This window comes from Chiroxiphia lanceolata, chromosome 4 (assembly GCF_009829145.1).
Source record: "Chiroxiphia lanceolata isolate bChiLan1 chromosome 4, bChiLan1.pri, whole genome shotgun sequence".
NCBI classification, from domain to species: Eukaryota; Metazoa; Chordata; class Aves; order Passeriformes; family Pipridae; genus Chiroxiphia; species Chiroxiphia lanceolata.
The window spans coordinates 34,280,890-34,307,979 of NC_045640.1; the positions used below are offsets into that span (position 1 = coordinate 34,280,890).

The window sequence follows — 27,090 nt, forward strand, 5'->3', positions numbered from 1 at the left end:
TATTTCCATATCATTTTTATATAGTTCCTACCTTTACTACTCACCATTTTAAGCAGGAAGCTATTTACACACTTCACTTAAGACTTCAATATTATTGTAACCATGGAAGTGTTTTATGCTATCTCCCCTCTGAAAGGAATAAAAATCACTGTTTCAGTGTTAGACAGTTTTGGGGTTGAGGGAAGGCACCCCAGCTCTCCACCAAACACTTAAACTACTTGCATCAGCATGTCTTTTAAGAAGCAGTAACGGAGGTGCCAGAGATGCTGTAACCCGACTGGTGACTTAAAATACCTGGAAATGAAATACATTTTCCACTCTTAAAAAAAAAGAGAGATAAGACACCTATTCCATGACTGCCACTTAGTTCAGTATATTTAAGCAAAGAATAAGGAAGGTTTCATTTCTTTTTCCTAGCACAGTTTATCAGTCATGTTCTTATCCTCCTCTACACAACGAAAAGACCCTCATAATATAACTACATCTGCACTCCATGAAAAAACTGCATATGCTCACATGTTTTTTCAGGACTTCACTCTGAGTATCACAGCTGTTATTTTGGACTTCAGTGCCACAGATGAATGAATCAGCCCACAAGAGAGACCAGAGTTATGAAACAACTGTGAAAACAATGCAATTAAGGACACGGTTTCAGCAGTACTCTGTCACAAGCCGTTTATTAGAACTTCACTTTGACAATAAATAAGGTATTTCCCAAGCAATCAAAATGTAATTATTTAGAAAGTTAAACAATGCAAGTTTTCACAATGCAGGTTTTTATATATACATAATTTACTGTATTTTAAACACCAGTTCATCTGGAGCTGTACAACAGTAGGATGTCTATTTTTAAATTCACACAGCAGAAGACTACCAAGACGTCTTTCATCTGGAAACTGTGTGTGCAAAAATAACTGCAAACCATATCAGCTTCAGGTTGGATAGTCCAACTGTTAAGAACAAATCCCTCTGTTCATTAGACCAGCTGCTGAATTCCAATTTGAATGTATGGCTTACCCAGGAGAAACTGTGGCTTTTTAAGGCTACAGTTTTAAAGGATAGATAGGCTGCTCAATTCCAACAGTATGATGCAACCATTTGTAGTTTACGGTGCTACTGCACAACATATTCTGCTCTCTAGACTAGTGGCACAGGGCAAACTTCCCAAAAGAATGATCATTTTCATTGTTGTATGTCTCTAATAGTAAGTACAAACTTTGCACTTAAACTTTGTACTGTTAACTATGAAAACATCTTTCAGTTTTGGTCACATGAATTAGCATTTCTTCACTTAAATACTCAAGACATTTAATATGCCTAAATAATGCTTTTCAGAGTTTGACATTCAAAATTAACTTCAAAAGAATGTTCCTGTTAAATAAAGCACCAAGATTTCCCCATATGTTTATTCCTTAAAGAAAGTCTGTGAAATATTAGCTTTTTTTTTTTTACACATTAGTTCTGCTAAGTGTTGTAATTTTAAAATAAAATTTAATTCTTATGGTTTGATCACAGCCATATTTCCAAAGTAAGTTTTACATATTCTGTGCAACATCCCATTTTCTTTAAGTGCAGAGGTACAGGTCTCGAAGTTATGCAGCTGCAATCGAGTTATCATCTGCTTGACGACCCTGAGGCTTTAAGAAAATAAAGACAGAGAATTAAAAAACCAAACCACCCAAACAACTGCCCCCCCAAAAAAACCCCAAAAACCAAACAGAAAAGGCTAAGGCTACTAGGAAACAAACTTTGCAATACGCTGTGTTATCAATGTAGCTCTGGTACACAAGTGTAGCATTAAGTTTATCCTGACTTCTAAACGTTTCCAATAGCAGCACAAACACAGAGGACATCCAGCTGAAATTTCAGTTTGGCCCAGTGAGTACTTGGTAGAGGCTTCAGTTCTTTAACTGCCCTGTTAAATGCCTTCTCCATACACATCTGGACAGCTTAGCACAAGGCCCAGCTGATCAGAGTTTTGAGCTTTATTGCAGGACATAAAGCTGAAAATTATCAGTGCATAAAACGGGAATGAGACTGACAGTTTCTTGGAGGAATTTTAAGCAACATCACTAGAGAGGGGAGAGAGCAAGGTGGAAGTTTTAAAGAAAAGGCATCCGTCAATAAGCTTTTCTGAGGTCTTGACAATTCCAAAGCAAAATCAAAGAATTCTGAAGCCTGAAAGAGTCCACAGGAGTGTTCTGAACACCACGCTTTTGAGGGTAAATGCCTTTTCAATTTACTTAGGGAGACACCTTGACAATCAATTTTTACATGTAAAAAGTAAGTTCTGCCTATCTGTTTTTGTTAAAACAAAATTGAAAGACTGCCAGGCCTGTTTCCTAGAAACATGATTAAAGATGTCTAGACAAGTCTATCTCAAATCATACAAACAAACTCTTCAGGTTCCTTGGTTGTTAAGAGCCTGAATAAAAAGTGAAGAAAATATTCTGGAGACAGCAGCAGTGGAATGAGGAAGCATTGTTTTAGGCAATTGGATTTAAATGATTCTTAAAAAGTCAAAAGACCACCGTGATCTGATTTTCATGGCATGAGTGAACTGTCTTCAGAGTTATATCACTTATGAAAAAAATCCAGACTGAGTGATTCACTGACAAAATGTGGTTTTAAAAGTTATTTAGGGAGGTGTGGGATGCTACAGTGTCTCCGAACCTAGTCATATGGGTTGCTCAAACACTTCTTTTTTCAGAAGTGCTACAAATTTTGGTATTGAAAGTATTTCATTATATTTAGCTCACTCCACTACACTCAACATAGAGGAAACTTTAAAACTCATTTAACAGAGTAAGACATGGAACAAAACAACAGGGAAAGGACAAGCACGTTCAGCTTGTTCACCTAGCGGTAACCAAATATGCATTGCACCGAGACAGATTTCCTAAAGATTTTGGTTGACAACACCAAGGCACAACACGAGATTTTTCAAAGCAAGTAACTCTATTACAAGGTGGCTGTTTTAGTCTGCTTGGAAACACTCAGCTTGAACAGAGCTGGAGTGGCTGTCCCCCAAAACCTGAGGAGCCTCAAGGAGAGCCTTTAAACACAGGTCACTTCCCACAGCCTTACCTTTACAAAAATGTGTGTCGGGATGAATCGTCTGAGCAACTGATTGGTGAAGTTTGGGAATCGCATCAAGTTAACGTGAATAGAAGGTAACTGCTGATATCCAGCCATCAGAGGATAGAAGTTATATAACATTTCCTGCTCCGTGCCAGGAAGGATTCTTAATCGGATCTTAAAAAAAAAAAAAAAAAAGAAAGCCAGAAATATAGGTGTTCTGTGTCTAAAAGCAGTCCTCTGGTTACTTTCTACTTATACAATGGTTACTTTCTGAAGCTGGAAAGAATGTAAATAATTGCCTATTCTAATTTAAACTATTGCTTCTACACTGAAACACCATGTTACCTATAAACAACATGACAAACAGCTCCTAGTCAGACTTCCATTTAGCCCTTTTTCAAAGGGAATCTGCATCTCCATATTCTTCCCGACAGAATTTACCATACTTTAAACACCTAAAAACCAACGAGTTTGTCCTCTCTGCACATCAGCAGAAGTCTAATCAATGTATTCTTCACTACCAGCAAAACCAGTAGATGTGACAGTTTTGTACCTGTTTAAGGCCAGAGAACATGAAGGCATCACTGGGTTCCACGGACACCTCCACATCCTGGACTAAGTTGGTCTTATTTCGCAGGTGATACCTGACAGGTAAGGATTCTCGGACTCGACCGAATGATGGCAGATCTTCAGAAGAAAAGTAAGAAATCTCAAAGTGCATTTCAAGTTCCATTAAAAAAAGAAAAAAAAGGTCTATTGCAAAAAGCAGTGAAAAGTTTGAAGAAAGAAAGATACAACAACTAGGCATCTAAAGTATTTCTGACAAGTTTTTTCAGAAACAGATTAAAGAACAGAACACAACTTCATTACAATTTTCCAGTAACACTTCTTCAACATCTAGTTACAAACCTCCTAACTGCTAACACTGCCCAAGAATAATAACTAGGAATTCACTTTGGCTGCTGCTGGGTATTTTCAGCTTACCAAAATCTAATCAGATACTGTCAAGAAGCTCCTTTAAAGTATAGGATAGGATGGTGGAAGAATCTCAGTAAAAATGAAACCAAACCAAGGAAAGCATCAGAATTATGTGTGTTCAGTGAGCATTTCAGTACCTCTCTGTTCTTGTGCAGGTGAAATGCTAGAAGAGAGACAGTTCACCTGCCTACAAGCATCTTCAACTCTCTAGGCTATTTCTTTCCTTGGATGCAGCCAGGGTGGGCGTGGATGGAACAATTGTCACCATAGGCATCTAGAGAAACCTACTGGGAAGGCAGCATCAGCACAGGTAAGTTCAGCCTCTGTGCTGCCGTGTAATAAAGGTCAATCCATTGACAGCTTTTAGGAGAAAATATTCATGTAACTAGCTTCTTGCTCTTCCCTTCAAGGGGGAAAAGCAAGGCAAGGCTTGAGGCAGTCTAAGTGATGATACGGTTTATTTCACTAGCCCCATAATATCCAGCATCAGTTTTCTATCTTTTGCTACAGTCAATGCAAGCTCTGGGTTCTGTAACAAATTTTTGGCAGTCCTAAAAATTCTAACTGGGACGTATATGTTGCCAAATTAATATTACCTGCATTAACATGGAGGGGAATGCTCTCTACGATCACGTGTGGTAGAGTGATGACTGTGCTAACAACAGGTACACTTTCCACAGGTGAACTTCTGCAGGAAAAAGTAAAATGCAGACCATGTTGAATATTATACAACATGAAGTATAAAGCAAGTACACCAAAAGAACATCATTATATGTGACTAAATTAATATTTCAGTAGCTTCAAATAAATTAATAGTTTCAGTGGTGGAAAGAAAAAACAGAAATACACAAGTATTTCGTGACTGGAGAAGACAGAGAGTAGAAGGTGACAAAACAGATCAATTGTAATTGATCTAAGATCTTGAATGAAGCTTTCTTCTTTGTAATGCTAAAACCATAATCCTATATTTATCTCTCAAGTGAAATATGAATTTATCAAAAGTCTAACTAACTAAGCAGTAATTAGTAAGGTCCAAAGTCTTGCTACAGAAAGATCCAAAACTTTTTTTTTGCTTTTTCGCACTTCCCCCCCTCGCAAAGAAAAACCAAACCAACAACTCACTATCATCCCTAAGAACAAATCAACTTACTTCGTCTCCCCATCAGGGCCAAGAGATGCTTACCTCTTCCAGGAAATTATATAACATCCAGTTGCCACTCCAGTAGCATTAGTAACTGGAGGACAGCGAAGGCAGAAGCACTCACTGGCACTCTCACCTGTCTGTAAAACAACTATCAGCAAGATTTTGTTTAAAATCAAAGCATAAGATTTTTGCAGAAGCCACCAAGTCTAAAAATCCAATATGACACAAGCATTCAGCCAGAAAGGCCTTTGAAGTGCTCTGCAAACTATACCTACATAATGTATAAATTCAATAGATTGCAAAGTATTTCAACACATGAAAGAGTGACATAAGCAAGCATATGACAGTTTACTTTCTGATCAGCATTATGAGGTCTTTTATGTACACACAGAATGAGTCATTTGAAATTTAGAGTTCATAAACACACACAAAAAGCAAAATAATGCCAATTCAAATTCTGCACTTCTCCTACAGCAAATTCCAAGACATCAGCATAAGAGGTCTCTGATGCTTGAAAATAATATGAACATGGATATCTCCCCTCTTCCACCCAAACGGACGAGAGGTGAGGAAGAGAAGGAACACAAGAAAAATCTACTGGCTTTGAGTTTTCACTCTTTTTCTTGTTTTCTTTTCTGATCAAATGAACTAAAAAAAAGTACCTTTTCATTTAGAGAGTGATTTTTAAAAAGTACTAACAGAATAGGTTTTAGTCTTTCAAAATTAAACATTAATCTTTAAAAAAAAAAAAATCAACCAAAAGATGGACAGCTATGGTTGGTACCTGTGGGGCTCATATGTCCTGGCACTTTGCTCTTTAGGAGCAATCAATGGAGTCATGAAGCACAAGGTGCCAGAGCCGAAGATGAAATATTATAGTTTGAAGAGTAAAGGACATGGGAAGTAATTGCTTTTTGCCAGGCAACCTTTGAATCTACAGAGGAACTAGAGTATTGCAAGTCCGTGATTGCATGGGTGGACAGTTGCCCCACAATCAGGCAGCCACTGAAACTGCCTCATTTGATCCGAAGTTAATACATATTTTCACATCTCCGACCCTGCAAATGCAAAGAATGTTTTGTTGGAAGATTCTGGATTGGCTCTATTGTTAAGTACTCCATTTATTTAACTTTAACATACTGCAGTTTTAATAGGTAAGAGTTGCAAGATAATTTTTTTTAAATTTAAGTAGTAAGTTAGTAAATTGTGGCAATATTAGAAAAAAAAAAGACACTTACTACTAATTGTTTTTTATAACCTACCCTTTCTAGCTTCACATTTTTCAGTTTTGTGGCTGCAATCATGAGCATTGATCACTGGTCTTTGGATGTTGCCTCTATCACATGGTAAAGTGTTTGCATTCCAGAAAGTATACTAGCTCATAAAAACTGGAAACATTGAGTATCTTTTCATATGGATATCTAAGTTGCATTTCAGAAGTACTTTCAGGTGCTTTCCCTGACATCTGTTATATTTAGAATTTTGTTTATCATCCATTATTCAAGTCTACTTACTTGATCTAGTGAAGCAGAACTACAATTTGAAGCAGACTGCTGTCCAAGTTGCATTCTGGCAAGCAACTAGAGTATTAAGCAGCTTTCTTCTACTCACAGTTTGATAACCAAACATTTAAAATGTACCCTTCTATTACTCTCAAGTTATGCAAAAAGTATCCTCCTGATAGAGAGCATACTCTAAGAAAACTTACCATTCTCCACATAAGATTCCAGTTGATCTACTGGGGTCATGGAAGCTGACAGCTGTAGCTGGCTAGTTACAATGGTGAGAGGCCAAGGAGAGGCACTCAGGATGTCCGTCATCAGTAAAAATGGTATATCTGCAAATACTCTGTCCAAGTGCTCCAACTGTCAAAGACAGACATAAATTCTGACTATTTCTGACCAAACAGGGTGCAACTCTCCAAAGTGGTGTGATTCCAAAATATCAACAACTTTTCAAACACATACCTTCGTGGAAACAAATTTGACAGCAACATCAAAGGGAAATACTGTGTCTATGGTTACAGTTTCATCCTGTATAGGTAACAAAAGAGGCAGAAAGAAGAGTTTCAGACCTGGCTGTTGATGACAAAGATTACTAATGTAAAATTACTTTTAATTATCATTTTAACCAAGTCCTCCCCAGGGAAAAATATATCTTTAAAGATATTTAAGAATAAATGTAGAAAACTTCTGCTTATAGTTACAAAATGGCTCACCCTAGAAAGGGCTACCATTATGCTGATTATATGCTGATTATACCAAATGCTGAATTAGTGTTTTTTTCAATCTACAAGAAAGGTTTCTAAGACACTTGAAACTACAACTTTTAGAATATTTCTTGCATTCCATGAATGTATCTCCAGCAATTGGTGCATCTTTAAAACCTACCCGGTGACACTTGCACAGGATTTCTTTCCCCTCAACAACAGTGTTGATTAAGTAAGAAATGTAAAACAGAAACATTCTTGCACCAACTGTCCCACAACGAATGTAGATTGGTTTTTCCAGCTGCAAAATAAAGGAGATTGTGTGAGTTAAGCTATACCTAAATCATATTAATTAGGCCTAGAGCTGTCCAAAATATATTAATCATCTTACTTGGTCCAAGAGGGCAATAGTAGAATGGGTATTTTTTTGACCATAAGAAATCTCCTTCGATCTTAATCATGCAGTGAGTTTTAATCAGAGTAGCACAGCTCCAGCTGCTTTGCTACTGATGCTCATCTGTTACTTAACAGTACAAGGAAAGACCCATAACTGTGTAATATGTTATGGGTATACCCGATTTCTAATTTACTGATCACAGCTTCAGTTTGGTGCAAAACCTGCATATTTGATCCTCTACCACACTGAATCACACTTGCTGACTATTATGTACTGTCCATTAGACAGGCATTTAATTAACAGTTGAGATTAGCCTCCTTATTTCTCATCTCCCCGCTGTATCATCAATCCCAGAACACACCTTATTCCTAAATTTAGTCCAAAAGAGAATCTAGTTAAAGAAATACTAAACTACATGTAAATAGTAGGTTAAATATGCCATAAGTATTTAACTTATTGGTTCATACATCTGAAAGTAAACATTTGGCCTTCTATGAGAGTTTATTAGTTGGTCTCTATTTTCTTAAGTGTGATACAGAAGTAAGGTTTTAAGCCTTCACCTTTTCCCCTGGTTGCAAGTCTCCTACAGGAATGTCAGGAAGCAGTGCAGGAAAAGAGTCATCACAGGCATCTGTTCCATGAAGAGTCACCTGAGTTTTCTGAGTCAGGTTGGCATCTTGCCCTAGGATTAAAAACTGTCTTCATATCCACACAGGCTTACATCACTAAAGCATGAAAACAATAACTAAAATACAATATTAAATTACAATATTAATCTCGAAAAAGCAATGCATAAGGAATTAACATTGTTGATTTTGTTGAGGGAATCTTTCAAAAGTACCAGCAGAGGGTAGATCTGAACACCATCTTAAGTGTTTAAGTTGAAGGGTTCACATCCCTGCAAGTTTGTTTCAGCTATTTAGGCCAGGGAAAAAGTATCTCAAAAATCAGAAATCACATCTAGATGTTCCCTACCATAATATGTAACACAACATGATTATGTGATCCAAGTTTTCTTGATACTCTATAATGAAGTAAAAACAAAAGTTTCACTGTTCTGTGATTCTTTTGTTTTCGAGAGCATGGTTTAATGATTTCATGTATTTTTAAAACTGTTCTTCCAAATTGGTATTGAAAATACATAAAAACAAATGTATAGATGTTAAGTGACACTATTCTTTGGTCAGAGCTTAACTAGAATAATGGCATTACTGCAATTATGTGGGATAATTTTCAAAGCAAAACAAGCCACATCTTGCCAGAGTTGCAACTGGAAAATACATCACCTTCCCTATCAATGAAATGTCACATTTCAATTGTTCTTTTAATGCAACTAGCAAGCCCACACTGACCTTGCATATCACATATTAAAGGGTTAAGATCAAGCAAGGGAAAAACCCAAGAAAAAAAAAGAGACCATCTATTAAACGCTGCTTCAGGAGCCAAGCCCAAACATCCAATTAAACAAGTTTCGAGAACAGTCCACTGACTTTAATGAATCATACAACTGCAGAGAATACACAGAACACATGGCATCCTTTATGTTAGTGGCTCAAAAATATTTTTGCCTTTTAGGATAATTGCTACTAATAGGAGTACCAAGAGTAACATTTGGGCTTGACATATTGAAAACTATCGCAATATCTATATACAGCTAACTAGGGCTTACACATACAATATTTGCATTTTTAACTTTTCATTCAAAGAAATGTTCTCCATTGTTCTCCAAATTTGAAGTGGTTTAAAAGCCAAAGTACAAAGTCCAGAGCAGGGGAAAAAAAGCACAGGGTGAGCTTAGGAGAAAACCCACAAAGACCATACTTAGAAAACATTTATCTAGCGCTGTCTAATGCTTTCATCTCAGTCTCAGCAAGGAAAAGATCTCTCTTTAGGGGAAAAAAAAGCTTAGTTATGAGCAAATTAAATAAAAAGCTAGAAAGGAATACAAAAGCTTCCATGTTTTCTTTCAAGCTGGTAAAAACTTATATTCTGAAAATACCCAGGTAAACGCCACAGACAAGCCATGGTTAAAATAATTGTAACTGAATGAGTCTGTTAGCTCTTGTTCTTACCACTGGTATTTCATCATTCCCAACTTTTGCTTTGGTTTGGCTCTTAATTACTGTGGGAAAGCCATTTACTATATTTCTCTGCATTGCATCAAGAACAAGGACTCAATTATAAGACTGTTGGATTAAAAGAAAATAACCCCAAATACCTGGCTTTAAACCTGCTGTAAGCTTAACATCTTTGGCCACTGTCTCCTCATGTGACTGGACTGTCACAATCAAACAATACATTTCATTAGTCAGGGCAGGAGGTTCATGACGGAGCTGAACAGAAATGTTTGGCACTCTAGAAATAATCCTTTAAGAGAAAAGACTCAGTTATTGTATGTTTCTTAAATAACATGTTTTAAGCCTAGTTTAAAGGAGACTGAACCAGTCTACTGTTTAAGAGAGGTCTGACAACTGGTGGCCTATTAAACTAAGACATGTGAGGCTCCTGAAAAGCAGTATGATGGGAAAACCTCAATAAAAACAGACCACTTTGGAACCCCAGGAATAAACATTAATGGTTCAGATGTTCTGTCAGGAAAGAAAAAAAGCACTCACACCAACTGCAATCAAGTTTAATTATTTTTATTACTAATAATAGCTTTCCAATATATTTTTTAAGGGATTCTTTGTGCGATAGCTTTCATAAGAGAGCAATAACACCTCCCAGTTTGCACAAAAATCTGGGAAAAATCTGCATAGCAAAGTTAGGTGAAGGGGAGAATTAAAGTATTCTTGACAGACTCAGAGATCATTGCAAGCTGTTTCTGTGCTCCCAGCTATCTGGAGCCTAAAGAGTCCTAAAGAATTGGATTGTATCTATCTTATCCCCAGTTAAGCAAAGACATACTAAAAAGCTTGTATTGAAGAAGTCCAAACAAGCCTTTTATCTTCTTAAACAGAGTGATCAGGACTTCACAGGAGACTCACAATGATACATTATTTATATATATACATATATATATTTTCAAGTTTTTACTCACATAGTGCTTGCCTGAATAGTCAAACTGTCCCAGTGCACTTCATTGTCTGGAAGCTTAGGTCTTCGCTTGAAAGAACGTGCTGCCTGCAATGCTTCTTGAGAAGAGGCAGCATCTCCCCCTCCTCCTCGCCAGTTCAGAATCACACATCGGCCAGATTCACTTCCCAGGATCAAGTCCACAGAAGTGATCTGATGGACAGAAATTTGAACATGTATTGCTAACTTTCTCTTCTGATCACCTACTGTAAGAATATAGTTTTTCAACATAAGCCGGCACAATAAGCACATGTATCATCAAAAAGCTTCTGGCAGCTTTGCAGACTGAGCACCTCACCACCCCAGGATTTCATTTAATGAAACAGCAGTGGGAAAAGTATCCATGTTCATGTGTGTGCAGCGTAGTAGGCTGCAGTTTCCTACCCCCCCATAGTGCTATACCACCCCTCACATTTTGGGGTTTTTTTAATGTATTGCACATATCTAAAAAAAAAACAACTTAAAAACCCAAAAAAATCTTGGAGCAGTACTTAAGTTCTTGTAATTTTTTTTGTTGTTGTTTTGGCATTGTCAAGAGTTTTACTCTCACTTTTGATACTCAGTTTCAAGAATTCAAACATTCAGAACAGCAGTGACTTAACTGGTGCCAGATCAGAGGCACACTGTAGTCTGAGTTCATTGTATGTAACAGTAAGAAAGCTGCAACATAAATTGACAAACCTCAATCTTCTTTCCTACATCTTCAGTTTTTGCAACAAATTTGAAGGAGAACTTTCTTGTTTTGCCAGGCACTAAGCACATTGTTCCTTGCGATGACTGTTCTAGAACATCACTTTTTTGATAGGCTTCTTCTACTACACAGTATTGGTTGTAATCCTACAATGAGGGAGTGGGAAGAAAGTTGATAAATTCAGGTTGAAGACATCTTTAGAGAATAATGGCAGTATGGCAAATATTAAGGCTCCGTGTAACTGGATCAAACTATATGGGTTCTTCCTACTTTTCACATTATCAAAGTTAGTCTTTGCAAGTAATTACAATGCAATTCTTTGACACAAGATATCCATTACATTAATGCAACTTCATGCACTACAAGAAGTAAGACACCAAAATGATCCTTCTGAAACTACAGAGAGCTTCACAGAAAAAAAAAAAAGATACAATAAATTGAATACAATCAAACTGCATTTTGGAGTTTTATCCCAGTATCAATACACTTGTCAAAAGTGATAAATAATGGAAAAGAAACCACAAAAACACCTTTCAGCTTAAGTATTAACAAAATTTTTGCAAAAAAGCTTTTATTTTTTTTATGTTTAAAAACACTAATAGATATTATTCCATTCTTACCACAAGCTTCTATCACTAGCTCAGAGATATAAAGAACATAGTTACCTGATTATTGAAACTGATGCAAAGCTTAGAAAACCTGATAGGATGAGGACAATCAGCTCTCAAGTATACATCAAACTGCACAGGAACATCAACATGAAAACTAGGAGCAAGAAATTTTGCTTTGCACTGGACTGGAATTGAAAAAGAAAAGAAACAAGAAGTAGGTGTTAAATATAAACTACCACATTATAGTCCAGAAGCACACTCTTGAAATAATTGTAGTAAGGATTTTTCTGTGTACACTCCTACAACTTTGGTTTGTAAGTGGGACAAATTTGACTACTTACACTGTCACAGAAAGCCACTTTGGCCAAAACCTTTGCAGAGGAGAACAGATGCAGATGTCCAGCAGAAAACAGATAGTCCTGTATACTTGCACGCAATTTTTTTGTAACAGTCACTCATTCCCCCTTTCTATGGGAAGTATTACTTTGCACACATTTTGCCCTCTTTCCTCAGAATCCTACTTCAAAGCACATCAGAGTGACAGAAGTCTTCCAAAAAGCAGAAATTCTTCTTTAGTAATCCATATCAGGGATAACAGATCACTGAATTCTCTCATTATTTCTTATCCTGCTGATTTAGACAAACACAGCAGTGCTGAAGCGTTGTTCCTCACTTTAATACAGACTTCATGGGGTTTTTTTTCTAATCAGTTATTTTCAAGGTATAACTACACCAAAATTTACGATTTGGCATAAATTTGCTTTCTTACTTACCAAATGGTATAAAATCTTGGACTTCTATTGTAAAAATATTACTGCCTGCCAAGGAAACACGGTCAGCCCACAATTTTTGTGATGCTTTCACAGCAGCAGCGTCACAATCAGGTTCAGGATCAGGGCTTTCATTCTAAACACAGGTAAAAGATTACAAAAACAGCAAAAGAAGGCTACCAGACACTGACCACTCTTAGAATTATTTAAAAGGATAATAAGAGTTCTGCCACTTACCATCAGAACTTTTATCAGATTCTTTTCTATTCGAGATTTCTGATCTTCTTTAAGAGTAGATGCTAATAAACAGAAAAAAACCAAAGGTTACAAGACAGAAGCAAGTGTTCCTACTTTCTTTTTTTTTTTTAACTTAACAATAAATCTTTCCTTTAGATTGCATCTTTCAAATAACACATTCTGGGAAAAAAAATTCTAACATCCATCTACTAGTAATGAAGGATTCATTTGGTTTTCAGAACTTTTCCTATTTTAAATGTTTCCTCTTACTTTCACTGGAACCAAGTAAAATATTTTTTGGTTAGACAAGCATTTTGTAATTTTTTGGAGCAAAATCCCAGAAGAACAATGCTTATGCCTTCCTGGTTTTTATGTTTAAAAACAGAAGAAAGCATAGAAAACTCTGGAACGTGCAGAGAGGCAAGTGCCGATAATGTCAGAAAAAACAACTACTGAAGGTAACAGGAAGAAAAAAGGACTATTTAAAATACACATTATTCTCTTGAAGAAAGGTGGGTTTGCACTGTTTGCTATTCTTTAATACAAAGCAGAGTGGCCTGGCTACCTAAAAGAAGATGCAAACACATTTTTACCACACCTACCCTAATAGTGGTGTTAGCAACGTAGGGCCCGAAAGGATTATTTCTGCAATGTCCAGTAAAAGACATTACATGGACCAGAGTGCTTGCATTGTTACTGTGCAGCCACCCTGTGTCACATTTTTTCCTTAAAACATACCACATACATATTTCATCAGCAGAGTTCTAGTAAAAGGTCTAAGAGAAGCATGTTTGTGATTTTAAATCCAGAAATATAGTGTTAGCTTTGTTACTAGGAAAAATGCTTTTCCCATCCCAAAGCTCAGGAAGTTCCTGTTACATTATTTCAACTGTCTCAAATGAAGCTTTGTGCCTCAGATATCCCTGACACAGTCTAATTGAATGCGATGAATTTTATAATAGAAGAGCAAGAAAACTCAAATTCCAGCATACCACAGAAGGTAGTAAAAATTCAGCACAGGCACACAGCTATTTTGTAGTCAAATAATTTGAAGTACTGTAAGCACTGTATCTGACAATGATTTGTCATACTTCAAAATACATGTACTTAAACTTTTCTGTATAGGCTGAGAGGATTTCTTAAAAGAATACCTACCTCTACCCAATAGCTCTAAAGAGTATGTTATATAATCTTTTAGCTGGGCCATCAGATATGAACACTTGAGTGCTGTTGTCAATATGGAAGTGAGAAGAGTCCACCATCCTTCGCTGCGATATTCACACATAACATAATCCAAAAGCCTGCAACACAGTAAAATCGAGAGAAAACAAGTTATACTCACCAACAGGTTTTAGAAGCTTGCCTTTATTTGGTATCATTAATACAAAATTCATTTTCACTAATACAAATGTTAAAATCAAGTCTACCATTTATATGTGGCAATGATTATTGAAAACAACATGAAATTGTGGCAAAGAAATACATTTATTCCGTGAATTTTCTATTTCAAACTAGAAAAATTTTCACAAGAGAACAAAACCACATACCTTAATACATTCCTAATACTGACTAATGTTTGTTATTACTAGAAAAGCAGAGAAGCGATTTTTTTAAACTCTGCTCAACTGTTTAAGACAAGAATTTCTGCCTACTTCAGAAAAATCTACTTAACAGAAAAAAAAAAAAGCTTCTCCATAGAACAATGAAGCTTGATACAAATTGATCTGCTTATCGTAGCCTATCTTCTCCTCCATGTAAATTTCAGTCAGCTACTAACAACAGTAAATACATGTCTGTCTTCAAACAAGAGACAGACAGACAGCACTCAATCAGTGAGCTAGAAATATATATTTGCCCAGTAAGGCAAGCTCCCACAACAGCTCAGAGCAGGAAGCTTTTCTGCTCTAATAACTGACTCATCATATCTGTTTTGCTTTCTTTAATAAAAGTGGAGTTTGTAGACTCAATAGCTTGTGCTTCAATCAGATCCAGGTACTAGGATGATCTTACACAAGCTTCCAACATTATTTCACAGCAATATGACATGGGGTCTTGGTGAGAATACAGCATGCAAAAGAAGCAATCATGAAAGATACTCACTTCAAAGCCTTGGCATAATCTTTAGCGTAGTAATATTCTTCTCCCATTTGAACCACTGATTAAAAAAAAAAAATTCCAGATCAATATTGAAAGCCTTTGCAAAATAAATTTAAAAAACGCATCTGATTATCTATACTCACTCAAATGACTTTTCATTCTTGGACATTTGTATTTCTTGAACTGAGCGACAGCATTACTCAACAGAGTGATTATTAGCTCCTATCAGACAAAATCATTACTGATATCATTAGATATACAAACGTTAGCGTTGTGCTAAAAACAGATTTTTTTTTTTTCTGTAGAATAAAACTTACCGAGTGAAGGACATTTTTCTCTTTTAACTGTAGAGATAAAATCCCCATCTTCTCCTTTTCAGGATCAGAAAGATCAAAGCCTGCATAAGACAAAAAATCTATGAAACTGGAATTCTGTCCAGACCCAAATGGAACTATTTATTCTATGAGCAATATGCAATGCAAGCTTCAACTTTAACACAGTTGCACATTCTTTCACCTGACACACAGTTATATCTGTCTAGGAGGGAAATTCTAGAAAATAAACATCTTTCCCCTTGTTTAAAAGAAATTACCTAAAGCTACCCAAAATTAGCAAGTTACAGTAAAACCACCTAGTCTTTATACTGCATCTATTAACATTTAAAGTGTGTACGTTAAGACAAATTTGTAGCCTTTTTTCAATCTGATATCAAATAAGGATACAAGCTTATGTTTCTGCAGCACAGAGCTCACCATCACATGAACTGCATAGGGCTTTAAAAGACTATAAACTCTTGCTGGAACAAAAAACCCCTAACTTTAATATATTAACAAATAAAGTTTCTCTTCATCTAAAACTGTTTAACCTCAGAAGTCGATTCTAAATAATTTTAAAACAGTAGGACTGCAAGATAAAAGAGGTTAGACAGTACTGTATTTACAGTAAACCAAATAAAGTCTTAAAGAGGGCAGTGATAAAGCAGTAAAGCCCAGAGAATATGCAGAGAATATAGAAGACCAAATGGAAAGGGAGAAAGGGAAGTAAAACCACAGACAACAATGAAGATCTCAGAACTACATGTATATTCATATATAGCTCAAAGATGTTACAATGCAGAGTCAGAAATTCTGAGAAAAACATCCTCCTTAATAGGAAAATCATTAATTCCTTTCTTAGATAAAAATCTAAGAATTGATCCTCTCAATCCATTTCAAAATCCAAAAAACTTTTTCATTTAAAAAAAAAAAAAAAAAAAGTCCTGAGCTCCTGTCTGCAGTTGACAAGACACAGTATGGATGGCAGGATGAACTTATAATGATCACTTTCAGAGACATCATTACTTTTGCTGTATCCAGTTCTCCAACTTCTCTTCCCAGGATCACGTTTCACTGCAGTCGGGATTCCTGCAGCACAGTGATTACAGGTGGCTTGGGCAGCAATAGAAACAAAGCAGCAGCAGAGCTTCAACATGGCCTATGCAACTTTGCTGAAGACCTGATGCTGCATAAACCTGAGGTTCCTTTTCTGTTCATTATAGAGATTAAGCACACTTCCTGTGCTGCCAACTGACACCTGCTCAAGTCGTACAACCAACTAACAAGAGAGTGAGGTCTCAGCCCTGCATCCATCTCAGTGGAAAACAGATTACATGTTGATGCCTGCTAAGCTAGCTGGCAGGTCCAGCAGTTAAAAAAATTTGTCCAAACTCCACAGATACAAGACACAGAGACATACTCAATATTCCTTGCCGCCATGGTCTTTGCCCATAGAAGTCAAGCACTCCAGTTTGCGTTTCCAGGGGATCCGGGTTGGGGTACATCACAGACGACTGTTAATTCAGCAAATACAGTAACAAAAAAGGGTTCATGTTTCATTTTCTGCCACGTAAGCATCAGAAAAATCCTAAAACAATACCCTCCCCCATGTACTGATACTAATGCTCTTGTTTCTCAGCTTCCCATAAGTCAACAGATACAATCACATATAGAAAAATATACTGGAAAAACAAACCAATAAGTTTTCAAGTATCCAGAGATGTAGAAAGTAGATTTAAAAAAAATATTAAGAACATGCCAGAATTATTTGTAATAAAATAAATACTAATGCATTTTCTCTGCAGTAAGTTTTCCCATACACAACAAACACGCGTAACATTAGTAAGCATCAGAAAGACACATATTCCTTCTTTGGATTTCATTTATGCATATTACAGATTGTTCCACTTCCATTTAAGACTACAATATTAGCTAATTTACTATCCAGTTATTTGCCAAGTGTTTTCTCCCCTCCCAACTTACATCATGGTTACAAAGCATATTTGCTAGTTGTTTCCGTTCCTGTGCATAGTAGGCTGCCTGCTGGTAATAGAAACCTGGATTCTGAGTTTGAATTGCTGTCAATCCCAGCTTAATCGCTTCATCAAACAAGTCACCAAAAGCCTGAAACCTGTTAAAAAAAATTTGTAACCAAGATTATGTACAGAACAGCAATTTGAACTGAAAGGTACCCTACAATTAAAAGTTCTGGTTAGTGTTAAGGCAGATTACATTTCTCTGAACTTTTGCATCTAAATTCTGTGGCTGTATTTGTGTCATACTCTGTTCATTCAAAGAGAAAATTGGTCAATAATCAGTGCAAAACAGAACAATAGTATACAGTTTATATGTTCTAATGTATCTTTATCTTAGATAAATTGCTCAGAATTTGTATCTTGTCTGGACAAGTAAAACAGTGAACTACATAAGGTTATATAAAACTAAGCCAGAAACACTACTAAGCAAAAACATACTGTTTAGACATCCAGGCAGCATGCTCAAAAGCCAGTTCTGCACTTCCTATTTTTTTCTTGCACAGGTCAATATGCTTCCTGAACTGTGCGATTGCATCCAGTGGAGTATTATGCTGAAAACAAAGGCGACAGATCTAAAAAACATCAAAATAAGAGGAAAAACCACTGTGTTAGGCTGCTAAGAATTAACACTCAAAAAACCCCCCCAAACTAATTTTACATATTTCTGAAGAGCAAAAATTGCATAAAAGATATAGGGAGAAAAATAGATGTAAACCATAACGCACTACACCTGAAACCACATGGTCCTCTATTTCATCTAATGCTACTTTTCTTCCCCTTCTCCCCAGGACACCAGTGGAAGAGTGCATAACTCACTGCCAAATGTAACACAGAACTGCAGAGCCACTATTAATATCATTATCTTTGAAGACTGCAATGTGGAAGTGGAATTTGACGGAATCCAACTCCAAGATTGTTGTAAATGGTGGGATAGTTTTGTTTTACCTAAAATCCTCTAAAACACTACAGAAGTATAGTCTGATTCTTAATGAGTTCCTCCTCCTAGCAAGCAGTAACTGAACTATATTGCCCTAAGTTTCTCAAGAAGACAAAAATATTCAGGGAACAAGCAGCCCTTGTATTCATTCCCCCTGCACAGAGTGCAAGTTAAAGGAGTCTAGTCTTTCAGATGATTGCATCTCAAATGAACTTCAATCCTTCAAAATAATCCCAAACTTCAGCTAAGGATCTTTCTTTTGTATGGAATTCAGAAGTCTCTGCAAGTCTAAGTGTAACTGGTATTCCACTCTTCCTAATCCATCTCTGTAAAAGCAATATAAAATTAACTTTTCACACATTAAAGATGCATCGAGTTCTTTTTTAAGTAAAGACTGTCAAAGATTAGAAGTACAGTTGTTACCTTGTAATTTATAAATCCTGCCATGGTCTTGATTTCCAGCATGTTTGTTTCATGAGCCCTCAATTCATGCACAAGATTATATGCAGTTCTGTAATTCCTAAGCACAAATACTTTAATTAGAGTTAAATCATACAAAATAATAAAATTTAAGAACAGGACTGCCGACGGCAAAAAACTGCCTTTCAATGACAGTGTTCTTCCCAGTGAAGAACTTGCCCCTTACATACATGTTTAAATAATTTTGCATTCAGGAAAATATTTATCACAGTCTATGGTTTAGAGGGTGGGGGAAGATTACATGAGTCTTACTTGAGAGCATTCTGTGTATCCTGTTTCAGCTCACTGAAGAATGCTATTTTGAACTGGTGTCTAACAAATAAAAGCTGCAAAACACAAACAGTGTACATCATTCACAAACATTCGAACATACCTGTTACCTACAAAGCAGATACAGGTGATAACTTCAGAAATGTACATAATACAGCACTAGACTTGAAAAACTGACTATGCAACTGTTTCCTAATAGTTCTCTCTGCCACCATGACACAGCAGTGATCTTTCAACAGATTTAATCTATCCAAAGTCTTTCACCCTGGAACAAGGGAGAGGCTTTGTAACACCCCAAAGTCTCTACAACAGAGTTGATTGTGGTTTGCAGCTTATCACTTGGATTCCAGATTCCAAGAGAGGGAAGCTGGCAATCTCAACAGAACATTGTGTGTCTGAGTGGATTTGAAAAGCAAAAGTTAAAAAGCCAAATCAAGTGTAACTTTGAGTACAAAATGTCTAAGGAAAGCACATCCCACAACTTGTTAAGATACTACACTCAAATAGGTTAAACCATAGAGATAATTAAGAAGTTTTTCTTTTTTTAATCTGAGAGTTTGATTTTTGGGCTGCAGTTCTTCTAATGCAGATGTGAGGAAGACAAATGTAAGAACAAAACCAAACAAAATTAAAGCTTAAATTGCAGAAAATAAAACCTGATTTACTTTCTATACTGAGAGAGGACATCTCAAGTTGGAAGGGGGGAATAAAAAAATTTAAGCAATAAACAACTCTTATTTTCATGTTTTAACATGCAATATAATTTTGCACAGTACTTCAAAAACAGGGTAACATTACCTGATGAGTGGTTTTGTTCAAGAACTCCTTGTGAGATTTAACTCTTCGTATTTCTGTGTAATAGTAAGTCTGTGCATGCTCATAGAAAGCATTTTCCAACCTGCAACAAAGTTGCTCATAAGTGTCACAAAGTTTCTCCCACAAACAAAATTTGAAGTTCTTCAAAATAAGTTATTTTTAATCCTGCTTATTTCAGTGTTGGCAAAGTAGCTCGAGGTATTACTAAACTCTTCTTTAAGTTAAAACACAGTTAAGAGTCTGCAGACAAAAACTCTTCACATAAGGATAGCAAGAAGTAGAACAAGCAAGTTTTATATACTGACTTCTTATACAACAATCTCTAGCATTTAATTTAAGAAAGTCTGAGGGTAAGCTGTTCTGATTTTGCAAGGCAATAGAAAGTGGAGAGATGCCCCTAAATCAAGGCAAGCAAACCTTGCTGAGGCTCCCAGACAATGTCTGAACAGGTCAAGATTTTATTTGCTGGACTTATTTGCTGAGGGCAGTAGTGGGAAGGAAAAAAATATCAGTAAACACAATTATGAGGGCACAGACTAGGTTTCATTATTCTGTCCAAACATCAATAGCTACTTGGTTTGCAGAGGTAACCGTGGGATTTGTGTTTGCAAGATAAATAGCCCAAGGCAAGTTGCAGGGGGAGAGGACAAAGAACACCAAATGCAGTATGAGGCTGAGGAGAACCTAAGAACCATATGCTGTATGATCAAGCCATAAGGAGTAAAATCAACTAGAACAAGACCAGAATCCAGGAGAGGAATACTTGCAATAGCACTGACATGTGCAGGAAATAAAGGCTGAAGTATCAACTCTGCGATTTGGCCAAGAAGGGATCACTGTAGCCCTTGATTAAGGCAGATCACAACTTGTGTTCTGTCTGCCATGCAACTGAGAGGATGGTGATGAAAACAATGGGAAAGACCACTGGACAGCAATTGTTAACTATGAATTCAGTCACAACAGGGAGACAAGACAAAGTCAACCTAGTATACTTGTTCTGGTATTATATTGTGGTCATATAAGAGAACATGAGCCAGTCTGCGGGGTAAAACAAATTACAATCTTTTATTACTGTGAAATCTCAATTAAAGATGTCAAAATTAAAAGACTTATACCAGAATTTCTGACATGATTATATGCACAAACAGTTGTTGGTTTGTTTTTTTTTTTTCCACCAACTTGGAGACTGTTGCAAATCTCATAATAAATCTCATAATAAAATGCAGTTTGCAAAGGCTGACACTAGTTAACACACAGTGAACATTCCCACTTGAGCAAAATAAAAGTAAAATATGAAAAACTAGAAGTAATGGTTACCCTATTTTGATGAATTCCAGTGGTAGTTTTTGAGCAGCTTGGATACAATACCAGCATCAATTTATGTTGAGAATTATGCTGTTTATATATAAATACAAAGGTGAGAGAAGAATTAGCCTCTCAGACCAAGACTACTTCTCTCCCTGAGCATATGTTGGAAAATTAAAACTAATTTTATTAAACCATGATTTGCCTTAGTTTGAGCCTTTCTTTTTAGATCTACACAAGTCTCTCAACCTTTTCCTAATCTGTTTTTGAAGTCTTCTTAATTTATTTGATGTTGTGTTCCCTGTAAATATTAAAACAGAAAGCACAAGAAATTTATAAAATGACAAAGACATAATATTTGCAGCCAGACAGATTGGCATCTGTCTTAGAATAAACAGAAAGAAAGAGTTGCACAACCAGGAAGGGGGGTGGTGGGAAACAGAAACCTGCCAAGAGTTAAACTTAACAACAACACATTTGTGGGGAAAATCATTTAGAACCAGCAGGGCCAAAACCACTGCAGAAGTAGAAAAGTTCACTTTGCCTCTGTCTCACTTGAGGAACGGAACATCTTGGGATACTTAATAATATTCCTTTAAAAGCAACATATCTGACTGTCCTTACTCAAATTCACAGAGAAACAAAATGGTGTGGAATTCAGCAGGCCCTCTTACTGAGCCCTGGGGAACACCACTGGTGCTGTGGGAGACAGTGTCAAAGGTTTTACTACAGTCCAGGTAGACAACATCCACAACCGCTCCCTCAACCACTAAGTGGGCCACCTGGTCATAGAAGGAGATCAGACTGGAGACCGCCCTGGTTGACCAGGGTTGCTGGTAAATGACTGAAAGTGGCTCATCGAGCACTTCTGCCAGCTCCCTCAGTACCCTTGGGTGGATCCCATCTGGCCTCACAGACTTGTGCATGTCTCAGTGGTGTAGCAGGCCACTGACCATTTCCCCTTGGATTATGGGGGCTTCATTCTGCTCCCTGTCTCTGTCTTCCAATTCAGGGGGCTGGGTACCTTGAGGATAACTGGTCTGGTTATTAAAGACTGAGGCAAAGGATGCATTAAGTACCTCTGCCTTTTCATCTTCTTTTGTTACCATGTTTTGCCCCACATCCAATAAAGGACAGAGATTCTCCTTAGCCCTCTTTTTGTTGCTAATGTGCTTATGGAAACATTTTTAATTGTTTGTTTGGAGTTTTTGTTGTTGGTTTTTTTGTGGGTTTTTTTGTTTGGTTTTTTTTTTTTTTACAGCAGCAGCCAGATTAAGTTTCCTTTTTTCCCTGCATAACCTCATGAAATCCTTGTAGTTCTCCTGAGTTGCCTGCCCCTTCTTCCAAAGGATATAAAATAAACTCTCCTTTTTTTCCCCAGGTTCCAGTCAAAGTTCTCTGTTCAGGCCAGAACAGTCTTCTTCCTCGCTGGCTCTTCTTTCAGTACAGGGGACAGCCTGCTCCTGCACCTTTAATATTTCCTTCTTGAAGAATGTCCAGCCTTCCTGGACTCCCTCCCAAGGGACTCTGTCAACCAGCCTCCCAAACTGGACAAACTCTGCCCTCCAGAAGTCCAGTGTAGCAGGACATTGACCCCCCTTCCTTACTTCTCCAAGAATCTAAAATGCTATCATTCTGTGATTGCTGTGCCCAAGACAGCCTCCAAGCATCACATCACCCACAAGTCCTTCTCTGTTCACAAAGAGTAGATCCAGTAGGCACCTTCCCTACTTGGCTTACTGACCAGTTGTGTCAGGAAGTTCTCTTCCACACACTCTAGGAACCTCCTAGACTCTTTTCTCTCTGCTGTGTTGTATTTCCAGCAGACATCTGGTAAGCTGAAGTCTCCCAGGAGAACAAGGGCTAGTAATTACGAGGCTTCTCTCAGCTTCTTATAGAATATTTCATCTGCATCTTCATCCTGGTTGGGTGGTCTGTAACAGACTTTCAGCAGGATACCTGCCTTGTTGGCCTTCCCCCCTGATTCTTTCCCATAAACACTCAACCCTATCATCACCATCTTTAAGCTCTAGACAATTGAAACACTCCCCATCAAAACACTCCCTAACATACAGGGCTACCCCACTGCCTTTCCTTCCTTGTCTTTCCCTTCTGAATAGTTTATAGTCATCCACTGCAATACTTCACTTGTGCAAAACATCCCACCATATTTCCATGATGGTAACCAGATCATAGTTTTCCAGCTGTACAAGAGCTTCCAGGTCCTCCTGTTTGTTGCCTATGCTCTGTGCAGTGGTTTAGATGCACTTCAACTGGGCTATTGATCCCACCATCTTTTTGAGGGGAGAAGCCCTAATTCCTACGTGATCATTCTCAGACACTTCCATGATTCCTAACACAGCCATAACCCTTGTGTCTTCACTGCCACATGAATTTCCATCCCCTAGTTCCAATGACCCATCAGAATGAAGGTCCTCACTAGCACACCAATACATTGGCATGCTGTCCCCAGGCTTACCTGGTTTTAACCCTTTCCCCCTTTAAGTCTAGTTCAAAGCCCTTTTAACGAGCTCAGCTAACTCTTTCCCCCATTTGAGACAAGTGTACACCAGCTGTTGCCAGCAGGTTTGGTGTTGTGTAAACCTACCCACAATCAGCAAACAGAGCAAAACAGTGCTTACCTTATGATATAGCCAACAAGATGATCAGTGTGTGGAAGTACAAAGAGTGATTTTCCAGAAAGGTCACAAGCATTACATAAAGCCGCTGCCCTCTCTGATGCAATAACATCTTCCCCTAGAGAAGTCAAGGAAAGCACAAGCAAGTGGTATGTGGTGCCACAATGTCAAACTAGCTCTAAAAGCTTAAAAGTCAAACCTTGGGTAAACCTAAAGCTCTAAAAGGTATGGAAAAATCTACTAAAGTTAAAACCAAGATTATATTCTTTCTTACTTCTTTCAGAATACTATGTGCTTCATCCAGCAGAACACATTGCAGAAACTTTCTAGCAGTTTCTAGCAAAAAACTACAAGTATTACGTAAGTTTTTCATCTCTCACAAAATTAAATACTCTATGTCTTGAGAAATACAACAGCATCCAGAAAAGTTAAACACATACAGCAGGTAGAGCAAAAACAAAAAAAACCATTTTGCCAAACACTCAAAAGTGTACAGCTACAGCTGAAGCAGCAGCTCTACAGAAATGTAAGGTTAAAGTGTATCACATTTCATAGCTCCACCTGGCTCCAAAATTTTATTGACTGAAACAGAGTTAAGACAAAAGACCTTTGCGGGTACCAAATACCTTTCCTCTAAGCTCTCAATACTTTTACTGCTTTTCTTGATCTTAAGCAAAGTTTAAAATGCAACTTGCTTACAAGAAGGCACCTCAAGTGCATTACACTAGTAAATCATCTTTGATACTGTGTATCAAAAGTCAGACTTGGACTTAAGAGGAAGACATTAAGGAGAAAAGTATCAAATGTTTAGGGTCAACTGCCCTGAGTGCTTTTTATCCTTACACTTTCTTGCAGTCACATTTAATATATGTGGAAAACATTAGATGAAGAACTGCAGATAATGTGACAAACAATAGTCAGCTCAGTCCCTTTGGTCTTCTGAAAAACAAGAACTTCACAACTGTGCACAGAGTTTTCAAGTACCTGGAGGCAACGGTGTTTTTTTCTGAATCAAAACCACAGCGACTTTCGTATTTCTTCCCTGCAAACTTTGCCTAAAATAAAGACAACAAAGCACAGTGTCAAGGTTTCACTTCTTAATTCTGAATAATCAGAACAAAATGAGATTTCAGTCTAGATGGAAGCACTAGAAGAATGTTACATAGGAGAAAAAGCCAAACATAATAATATACTCCATCATTCACAGAATGCTGTGTTCCCTTTTTTTGGGAGAGGATAATTGCACTGAGTTTAGCAAGCAAAATTTCAGGGGCTGTTTTTACTTAAGTAACTTTTACAAATAAACTGTTAAAAAAAAAGTCTACCTGACAATTTCAACTCGAGTAGCACACTCCAACTGCTTTTCCTTCCACTGTGGCTCATCCCAGTCTAGTTCATAGAATACCACCACAAGTGCTGGAACCAAATTCAGGTGTTTGTTCATCCAACCAGTCTTCAGGATTCCTTTTGGAATATACCATTCATAGGACGTCCTCTGAAAATATTGAGGATATTAAAGTAAGCTACCAAATCCATTTACAAACATTTGTAGCAGGAGAAAAGGAATTGTCTCTACATTCTTGTCACTTGAGAATATGTTTGTCAATTCCCTTTAACATTCCTCCCCTTCAGCCTTTGCTCCCTATTAAGACATATCCCTTGATACCTGGCACAGGACTTTATGTCTGAGATAGCAGCAGCAAAGAACAACATATTCCAGGTAGACTGGAGAAGGGTCAAGTTCAGAAGCATGTTTCGCATAGTGCCATGAAACATCAGGCTCAATTTAAAACAGGGCTCTCAAACAGAGCAAGGACACAGCAGTTTAAATTCTTTGCCTTTGCCAGCATCATGGAGTTATGTAGTTTTCCAAGGGCTAAATCCATTGACATTGCTTCTTAACTTGCCATTGCAAAGCAGAGAGTAGACCAGAAATATTCCTTCTGCTGTGTTTCACTTAGTTAAAGGCTTCATGCTGTTTTCAGAACACACTAATTCCAAATATCTAATTTCTCCAGAGTTAAATTTGAGGTTTCATTAAAGCTCAAATTTTACAAGGTGCCTTAGCGCTGAGTCAAAGAACAGCAAGTACTTTAAAATACAAACCATACTGTCTTCCTCTGCTTCTGGCTCACGAGCTAAGGCACCCGGTCTCCTATGCACCCACTGCGCTCCCTCACAACAACCCTTGGCTTCCCCTTCACCCTCACAATTTCCCTGATTTGAAGCTCCCACGCTTCCCCTCCAACAGCGGGGGAAGAGGAAGCACAGGTCCGGCCGGGCGCGGTGCTCGGCCGCCTGCGGACCCTGCGGACCAGCCCACGGCCCTTCCCTCAGGGAGACACCAACTCCCGCGTCCTCACTCCCGAGGCCGTGCTGCGGGGACAGCGGGCTGGAGCCCTGCAGGACTGGGGGCACTCGGTACCTTCGTCCTGCACTTGGGGTACTCGTGGTCGCCGGGCAGCACTTTGAAGGAGATGGGGACGCGGTCGGCCCTGCGGTTAGCGCAGAAGGCGTCCCACACGGCGCGGTGCACGGCGTTATACACCACGTCCAGGCCGGTGAGCGTGACGAATGCCATGGGCCGGCAGCACAGCTCTACCGGGAAGTCCCAGTGCGTCGGCGGGGTCATCCTGCACCCGGCACGGTGGCCCGCGGACCAGCGGGACAGAGGTGGCGGGAGGGCGGCCCAGGCCGGCCGCAGGAGCGCCCCGTTGTCCGGGGTCCGTCCTCCCCGGAACGCCGCCTACCGCGGCGGGATAGAGCCGGGACGCGCCGGGAAGCACCAGCTGGCAGCGGCCGCGGGTCACGGGAGGCAGCGCGGGCGGGCCCCGCCTCAGGAAGCGAGCGCCGAGCGGCGTCGGAAGAGCAGCGCGAGCGGCCAATCAACGCCTCGGCCGCACCGCCCGGGCCAGTCAGGAGGGACGTCACTGGCCAAGGAGCCAGTGAGCGGAGGGAGGAAGCGCGGGCGAGCGCGCAGCGAGCCAATGGGACAGCAGGGGG

The 27,090-nt window shown here is 38.3% G+C and overlaps 1 protein-coding gene across 1 annotated transcript; it reads right to left on the bottom strand.

Annotated features, from left to right (window-relative positions):
* Positions 1–649: 649 nt before the first annotated feature.
* Positions 650–26,838, bottom strand: TRAPPC11 (trafficking protein particle complex 11). Its single transcript, XM_032686296.1, has 29 exons — positions 26,513–26,838; positions 25,413–25,582; positions 25,072–25,142; positions 24,091–24,205; positions 20,126–20,225; positions 19,310–19,383; positions 19,001–19,097; positions 18,079–18,212; positions 17,588–17,735; positions 17,025–17,118; positions 15,608–15,687; positions 15,434–15,512; positions 15,294–15,348; positions 14,349–14,494; positions 13,194–13,255; positions 12,960–13,092; positions 12,241–12,371; positions 11,566–11,721; positions 10,850–11,037; positions 10,028–10,176; positions 8,370–8,491; positions 7,594–7,713; positions 7,171–7,236; positions 6,912–7,068; positions 5,243–5,351; positions 4,656–4,747; positions 3,635–3,768; positions 3,088–3,255; positions 650–1,637 (listed from the first exon to the last, which is right to left on the bottom strand). The coding sequence occupies exons 1-29, from the start codon at positions 26,717–26,719 to the stop codon at positions 1,593–1,595; spliced, it is 3,402 nt and encodes a 1,133-aa protein (XP_032542187.1). The 5' UTR covers positions 26,720–26,838; the 3' UTR covers positions 650–1,592.
* Between the last annotated feature and the right edge of the window lie 252 nt (positions 26,839–27,090).